The following is an 8,716-nucleotide window of genomic DNA, read 5'->3' as shown; positions in this document are numbered from 1 at the left end:
AAGAGTTCAAACTCTGAGTCTCTAACTAGTCCTATTACATTTTTTAAAGTGGGAAAAAAAAGTGATTAAATTTGGCGAAACTTTTTTTTTTGGTTCTTTTATTTTGAGGGTTCAATCTGACGAAATCTGAGACGTGAGTTAAAGAAAAACGTTCTTCTATTGAAGTGATGATCAAGATACATTTTTGTTTCTTTGATAAACACAGGAGGCATCTTGATATGAACAGACAGTACTGGGTTGACTCCTTCAAGGAATGGTAGGAAGAAATATTATGGCAAAAAGACCAAAGCAATTAAACTTGATTAACTACTCTTCATTATTCTCTTCATATGCAAAAACAAATTTTAGTGGACAGGTAGATTTTTTGAATTTTGAGCGGGCATCACCATTAAGTAATTACTAGTAATTGATGCACATTCGATGAAAAACTCTTCATTTCATCTAATAAACGTAGAATTCTTACTTGACAACAAAATTTAGTAGCAGTAAAGTAAAAAGTTTAGGATTAATCTTCTATACACTAACAGTGTATACACTTTCACCGTTAGATGCATGACACATAATTCAAATTTTATACATGTGTCGTGCATCCAACCGTGATAGTGTATACAAGATTTACTCAAAAGTTTAATATAGCAAGATATGATAAAAATCAAACAAAAAATTAAATCAAGTAATTACCTGTACTGATTGATTATAAATCTACGTACTCTTACATTGAGACTAAGCTCCACAAATACAATCATTGAAAAGTTTCTTATGATGAAGAAGATTTTTTTTTACGATGAAAAAAAAATATGATGAAGAAGATGGAGAAGAATTTTTTTTATTTAGTTGTAATTTGTAGCTCAGTAGACTGTAATATAGTAGTTATGTAATATTAGCGGTTGAGTTGTGTTTTATGGAATTGTAAGTCATGATATAGTAGTTATGTTTTTTATGTTAGTGGATGTATTTTACTGATTGTGTGATGTTGGTGATTGAGTTAGAGTGTGTTAGTGGTAAAGAATTATTTAAAGGATAAAAAGGAATTTTAAAAAGTGATCTAGATTGTTTACACCAAATCATGTGCTCTCCCTTTGTTTTATTGTAGAAATAAGAATGAGTAATAATATTCACGCAACCACGTATTTATTAACTCAAATACAATCCAAAGTAATTATAATGGTTGTAATTCATAGGAAATTACAATATTAGCATCACACTAGTACTCTCGTTATGGTACCATTTCTCCCAAAAAAGGAGAAAAAAAAAAAGCGTGTTTGGAATCAAGCGGTTTACTACGAAATTTTCCCCTACTAACAATTTGCAATAAACTACTGCTAATACGAATATAAGTTGACTCAATTAACAATATAAGTTGACTCAATTAACAAGGACGGGTACTTCCTTACAAAAGTTTTGTTTGAAGGCATGTCCTGATTCATGATGGTGATCAGAGCCAAACTCATCTAAACTTTTTTTTATCAAGAAAAAAAAAACTGCTGTTAATATCACCCATCTCCAACAACTAGTGCAGCATCATGAAACCAGCAGGAGAGCGCCAAAGGCAAATTACCATAGCTACTTTCACAATTACGATACAAAGTGATACAGTTTGAAAAGCCAAAAGCTTCTCAGGCTTCAATGTTCCAAAACGCTAGTGTCCTCTAAGTGACATGTTTTTGTATTTCGTCTAGGCTGACAACCAAGAAAGAATCATGTACAAACATACAATTGTGAAAATATCAGATATTAACATTTAATTTCCTACTAGAATTAACCTAACATTACACTGTCTACTTATCTTTCCTCTTATCTTTTGGCCATTTATTCCTTTCCCCTATCGTGTCTAACAACAATATTAATGCGCAAAATATAAACATTATCACTAATATGCAGCAGCGCATTGCTCTGGCTTCGTTTCAGGAGAAGCATTGGGGGGTTCCAAGCATTCTCGTGTATCGTTTGTATTATGCACTCAAAGCAGTCTTCACAATAAGCTATTGTGCAAGGCCACTAGGAATAGAAGAGCTATCATCCTCGACTAATTTCTCAACTGGGTTCTCCTTAGCCCAAACAGCTGCATCTAAGTATCCCAACTCAAAGAGCTTATCCAGAATGTGATCTTCTGCTGGCTCAAGTGCCCAATTGAAAAGCTGAAACACAGGCACATGTAAATCTTAGTTGCATGTAGTAAGTCTTTTAGCTGGAATGGGCTGCAAATCAAACAGTACAATTACCTCCCTGGGACTCGCCCTATTTTCAGGATTGCAGTCTGGACTAATACCAATTCCTGCCAACCCCAATCGACTGGCTGGGAAAGCACAAACACGAACCTAGAATGCAACAAGAATGAACATCATTTAGCTACTCCAAGATGTCAGTTTGATTGTTCCACTTGTAGCACTAACCCATTTACTAAAACAAGTAACTCTTCCTTCAAATGATTCATCAATAGGAGGTTAATGTATGTGTAAATAATAGAGACACAAACAAGACAAAGTCAAAACCACTGGGTGTAGATGATTAAGTTACAGACACTTAAAACAACTTTTAATTCAAAAACATGCCAGGATATTCAAGATTAAATCTCTCCAGATGCCACAAATATCAATTGTCTGCTTTAAAGAATTTCAAACCATAGACCATAAAGGAGAGTTTGACAAAAATTAAATTTTCTTTTCCTTGTAAGGTTTCTCACATAGAATCTCAGCAAATCTAGTACAATCACGAGGAGCCAGGTCTCAGATTACATTTTAATTAAATCCAAGAAGAATCCAAAAAACTAATCACATAAAAATTCATTGCCCTATTGCAGAATATAGCACAGCAAAATCAAATTCACACAAGAATGCAAGTCATACAACTGAGAAAATCCATTCACATTAAAGGAAATTATGAAGAAGCAAAGAAATTATATACTACAGCAAATATATCAAATGATGTCTCAAGAGTTGGTTAGAACAAGTTAATTCATCAAGAAAATACCGTCTGATATGCAGATGTTGGTGGCATAAACAATGTTAAACCACCATCAATGCAAAGCCGATTTCTGAACCTTGTCGCTGGCCTTGGAGCAAGATATCTGCGGTAAACTATAATCTTAGCTCAACAGGATGTATGAGGCCACAAAGAATGTAATTGCTAATTATAGCATCTAAGAACGTTTACCCTGGGACAAAAGAAGAAGTAAAGACAGCATTGATTAGGTCCTCTTTAGAATCAAACTGGTCAACCAATAAACCCCTGGGCCTCCATAGTATCTGTGTCACAGCAACTGAGGTAAAACCAAAACACCAATTATCAGAAAGCTGTTTACACATGATAGTGAGATAATTCTGTGAAATACTGCTAGAGATTACTTTATAAACAATTCTAACAAAGTAGAAGTAACACAGATCTGGTAAAAATCAGATTATGAAAAAATGGAGCCTATTCTAAAGAATATCTGTCTATATGGACCATAGAAAATCTCTCACAATTTGGTGCATTCATTATTCCGGCACTCAAGATCTTGATAAGATCCATCAAAGGTCATATCTTTTCCATGGTTTTATGTATTCAACCCATAGATGAGATAAAAAAGAGAAGTACTAAAAAAGAGTCAACTTGCCTAGACTTCAGAAGTGAGGATGTGATCAAATACATTTTCCCTTCAGATGTCGAAAAGAGGTACAACCATTTCATAATTATCCAAGATCACACGGTATAACAACATTTCACCCCAAACCCTACTGAAGATCCAAGTGGCAACAGCTCACTATTGTACGGTATAATTTGAAGCATGAGTACATACGTAATCATTCCTAGTTTAGGCAAGCAGGAAATTTAATCGTCTCAACTCTTTTTTTTCCCCTAATTCCTTAATGACAAAGACTCTATGCATATAAAAATTTCACCAACATCAATAGATACTCTCGTAAATCACTGTTAAGAGCACAATGGGCATCAGGAATAAAGAATTCTTACCACGAACTCTTCCACTTGATCTAATATGAACATCATCTGGTAGAAAGTTCTGAAGAACATCTCTAAGAACAGCCTGACAAAAGAAAATTCTCTATTTGGTACTCAAATAAGGAGAAGGAAGAGAGAGAGAGAGAGAGAGTATCCTTTTCCGCTCATTGTCCATATAGATAATGTTTATGATCATAAGCTTGCTCACATTGACAACATTTACAGAATGCAGTTAACCTATACAAGCAAAACATGTTTATGTACCTCAACATTTCAAATGTACACCTAACAGGCATGATACTTTGAAGGCCATTCCTTCACCAAATTAGTACATAAAACAAAAATACAATTTGCATAGTTCTTTCTTCAATTGATATTCTTGCAATCGGTGTGCCATGTTTAAGTTACAAGGCTAACATTTTTCCAACACATGTTCAAACAGAGACGTTCAGCTGCAGCAAAAGTAAAATAAAGCCAAACAAGTCATCATATTTCCATCGTTGTAACAATCATTCGGTTCCACACACCCTAAATGAGCAACTTTACTCTCAGTTACTCAAAAAGGCAACGTGATTGAAATTGTATCTAGTTACATGTCTGCACCATATAATCGTTAGCTCAAGTTTCATGACATAACCACACAAACACAAACACAAACACAAACACACACATACCCCTAAGCGAAATGCAGTACCGTTGAGCCTACAGTCTTGGGCTAATATTTTGGTAACTTCTAAAGCCTCTTGCATACTCGCCCCAGATGCAATCACTGCACATACAATTGCACCAGCAGATGAGCCAGCTAATGGTGTCGTATCCTGCATCGCAGAATTAAATAACAATAAGAGCTAATTAGCACAGCAACAAGTTGAAAATAAATACATTCAGGAAATTACTAATGAAATTTCAAAAATAAAGGAGAGAGTTGGAGAGAGGGAGAGACCTTAATGTATCCGTTCTCGATGAGGAATTGAGCCACCCCGAGATGATAGGGAAACAAAAGTCCCGCCGCAGAGAAACTAAACCCAGGGCTGCTCACCGCCCTCTGCTCCTTCCTGCGGCGCTCCGCCTCCACGTCTTCCTCCCTCTGCTCCCACGTCACATCAGGCTGAATGGGGTCCTCAATTACAACAGAGGAAGCTTTCTCTTTCCTCCACCGTCTCCACCAGCTCTCCGACGTACTCGTGACTCCCGGTTCCAGCCCTCCATTGATAAATTCGCCCCCTTGGCCAACTAAATTGTTGTCCCCACGCCTTATGATGAGCCTGGCGGCGATGCCGAGGAAGAGCTCCCCAGTGGCCACCGCAAAGGACTTTTTCTCGGGTGGTGGAGGCGGTGGTTTGGCCGAAGCAGAGGCTTTAGAGGAGAAATGCAGTGGGCGGAGAGGGGTTGGGCGGAGAGGACGATGAGGGTTGGAGAGGAAGAGGGAGAGGGAGGCCATGGTGATGGGCAATAGGGGGTGGTGGTCGTGGCGGTGGCGGACTCGTGGGTCTTGGTTTGGTTTGAACCTGAACAAGGCTCCAGGGAACACACGACGGCTGCAACTTTTCATTTGTTTTTTTTTTTCCTTTTTTCTTTTTTCTCTCTCGTTTTGATTTGTACGGAATCCTACTACTCCCTCGATTTATTGACAGAATGACGCCTACTGTTCATGGTGTCTGGTGGTACCAGTGAGCTTGTTTGAACAGGAGTTTATTTGAGATAATAACCTAGTATTTTTTGTGATGTGATGTATGTGAGATAAAAAAGTAATTGGGAAGATAAAAAAATGATTGAAATTTATGAAGTAAATTTTTTTATTTCAAATCTTCTGTTTGGATCGTAAATTATTTAAGATAATTTTGTAAAAAAAATTCTGTAGCATTTTTTTGATATTGTGTATGTGAAATAAAAAAATATTTGAAAAATATGTTGATAATACAAGTAAATCAGTGTGTGTGTGGAAATAAGGTGTAATAATTTACAATTCAAACACAGTTTTTGGTATTTGACAAAAAAAAAAAAAAAAACTGGTAACAGTGTTTTTTTGATACTGTAGCACTTTAGTTTTCCTCGATTTATTGAGAGTATGACGTATGCTGTTGCACTAGTAAGGTAATGGTTGCGAGAGAAATCAGAAATTTCCAAAACCTGATTCGCACAGTTGTCAATCGTGACAGTCCAATTATGTTGACTCTTTCAATCTCTCATTAATAGTCCGTCAGTTAATTTTAAATGGGTCTAACTTGATATATTAGAAAATCCATTTAATTGGTGGATAATGGATTGTTTCGACTCATCCACTTATATTCATTTAAAAATAATTATATATTTAAACTCAATTTTTAATGAATGTTAAGAAGATAAACAATAAATGCCGTTATTTCTTGTCAAACAACATGTGAAATTTTTTTAAAAAAAATACTAAGTAGACTTTCAAATAAATCATAAATGGGTATAAATGAGTACCCATTTATGCCTATTTATTTAAATATGCAAAAATGGTTTGATTCAATTTATTCATTATCCAATTATGACCTATCCAAATCCATCAAAGTTATCATTTTCACCCATCTACTGAATCTCCATTGACACTTGACAATGGATTACGGATGCAAGTAAGTCAAATTGAGTCGAGTTTTGATCTAATCAAATCGAGTCTTGACTCAATTTTATCAAGTTCGAATTTGTACTCGAACTCAACGAGATTTTAATGTAAATTTGAATTTAAGTTTGACCCCAATTTCAAGCATGGTCAAGCTTCAAACTCAAGCCTACTCGAGTTTTAAAAAATAAAAAAAAATTTAAGAAGTGAATAAAATATTCTTTTCTTAATAAATAATAAAAATATTTATAAATACATATATAGTTTCACTATTAAAATAAAAAATTAAAAAATATAAGCAAATTGGCTCACCAATTAATGAATTGAATTTATCTATATTTGACTTGAATTCGATAACTCGACTTGATTGGTTCAATCTTAATATTGACTGAATTCAAGCCGAGTTTTGACTAGATCAACGAGTGATTTGACTACAATGGGCATAAAAATATTGCAGTCGCCTCTCGCAAGTAGGCAGATGACCCGTACCCACCCGAAAGAATTCCTGAGTCCTGTCGCCTCCAAGTGTCCTTTTTACGTTTCAGTCCCCTTATGTATTAATTTCACAAATACCGATTCCTGCTTATTAGTTTTACAAAACAGACTCACGTGTGAGTCAATTCAATACTTCAAACAGCATCTATTATCAATTATCAAATCTATGGAGCATCTGCATTCAAACTTAACGTGCTTTTGGGGGGAGCCAAGTAAAGGACCGTTTTAACCAAATAATTAGCTGAGTTGACCAATATGAAACAAGCCAAACAATTGTTTTTCATCTACTAAACGGTCCGCAATATGGCAAAATTAGTAAGTAAAGAGTGCCCTCATTTGTGTTTACAAACTCGTGCATTTCTTAGGGTCCGTTTGTTTCGGGTGAAAATGTTTTCCAGGAAAATATTTTCCTAATTTCTCGTGTTTGGTTGCACAAAAGTTACTGAAAATATTTTCCTATGTAAAATATTTTCACTCATCTTATGGAAAACAACTTCCCTTCCCAACTTCCTGAAGTTGTTTTCCGAAATGCACGCATCTTGCCTGTAGTATGTTCCAAACTTACTGAAATCATCTTGCAGTATGTTCTTTTTTTTTTTAGTGTAAACAGGAAGATTCGAACCCAAAACCTCTTCCTTACACTCCCTCCCCCGTACCACCCAACCCTCCCCCTAGTATATTCAAAATGAAAAAAAACCCCATCCTACTCATCCTATGCTAGTAATTAATTATGAATAATAGGGACATTCTTTTCTAGAGAAACTTTCAGCAGTGAGAGTGCAAGATATATGTCACAATAAGCATTGCATGTGATTGATATTTGACACTAAATGGCCAGCAATTTATTTATTTGCTTAAGGAGATATTTTTTATTCATATATACCTTTCTCCAAGATTTTTTAAAGTTAAACAATGAGATAAATTTTCTTATTTTGCATGGGAAGAAGTATGTAGTTATAATGTGTAGAAAGTAAAGATAGAGATAAAAGTGAAAATATTTCAAAAGTTAAACAAACACCAGAAAAATAAAGTAAGAAAATATTTTCAATAAGCTAACCAAACACCTGAAAATGATGAAAGGGAAATGATTTTCATGGAAAATTACTTCCACGGAAAATATTTTCCCAAGGAAAACATTTTACTTCCAACCAAACAGACCCTTAATCTAACTCCTCTTCTTTATCATCGAAATAATTGCGTCTTATCCTAACCACAGCCCAACACCCCTAGATGTTATCGATTTATCATTTCATCAACTTGTTAGTTTCATCTTTATAACCCGCAGTAGTCTCGAGCTCTTAGTCTACTTCTGCTTTAACATTCCTCTGTCATATTAATCAAGTGGCAAATGCGACTGTCTAGTCTACAATGGTCCAACTCCTCTTTAAAGGGCTCTAGCGGGGATGAGCAGCATCTAATGAATTCCAAGTGCTATTGGAGAGTGCAATTCAATGTGTGAATCGTATACTTGTTGAATTCAATGTCTATGATCTCAAGACTCGTTTTAATTGATATGAACATTATCTTGGTTACGATGAGGCTCCTTATTCGACTCTCGAACCCTCTTCTTTTTTTTTTTTCCCTTCTCCTTTATAAGATTTTAAGTCTCCTCGAAACGTGTTTTTTTTTACGGTAAACTTTTTGGGTGAGCAAGCACTATAGGCTAAAACGAGAAGGAAGGACATAACTTCGTCAGCT

The 8,716-nt window shown here is 35.3% G+C and overlaps 1 protein-coding gene across 1 annotated transcript; it reads right to left on the bottom strand.

Annotated features, from left to right (window-relative positions):
- Nucleotides 1-1,526: 1,526 nt before the first annotated feature.
- Nucleotides 1,527-5,521, bottom strand: LOC113763794. Its single transcript, XM_027307736.1, has 7 exons — nucleotides 4,883-5,521; nucleotides 4,614-4,757; nucleotides 3,952-4,024; nucleotides 3,154-3,259; nucleotides 2,971-3,067; nucleotides 2,223-2,318; nucleotides 1,527-2,138 (listed from the first exon to the last, which is right to left on the bottom strand). The coding sequence occupies exons 1-7, from the start codon at nucleotides 5,489-5,491 to the stop codon at nucleotides 1,983-1,985; spliced, it is 1,281 nt and encodes a 426-aa protein (XP_027163537.1). The 5' UTR covers nucleotides 5,492-5,521; the 3' UTR covers nucleotides 1,527-1,982.
- Between the last annotated feature and the right edge of the window lie 3,195 nt (nucleotides 5,522-8,716).

This window comes from Coffea eugenioides, chromosome 2 (genome assembly GCF_003713205.1).
Source record: "Coffea eugenioides isolate CCC68of chromosome 2, Ceug_1.0, whole genome shotgun sequence".
In the NCBI taxonomy this organism is placed as follows: domain Eukaryota; kingdom Viridiplantae; phylum Streptophyta; class Magnoliopsida; order Gentianales; family Rubiaceae; genus Coffea; species Coffea eugenioides.
The sequence above is the reverse complement of the archived record's forward strand: the minus strand, read 5'-3'. Positions and strand labels throughout refer to the sequence as shown.

Coding starts and splice junctions, on each gene's coding strand:
- LOC113763794 (XM_027307736.1), bottom strand. CDS start 5,491: ATGAAAAGTTGCAGCCGTCGTGTGTTCCCTGGAGCCTTGTTCAGGTTC. Junction 4,025..4,613: donor GTACTGCATTTCGCTTAGGG/GTATGTGTGTGT, acceptor TTCTTTTGTCAG/GCTGTTCTTAGAGATGTTCT. Junction 2,319..2,970: donor CAACATCTGCATATCAGACG/GTATTTTCTTGA, acceptor GTTGCATTCTAG/GTTCGTGTTTGTGCTTTCCC.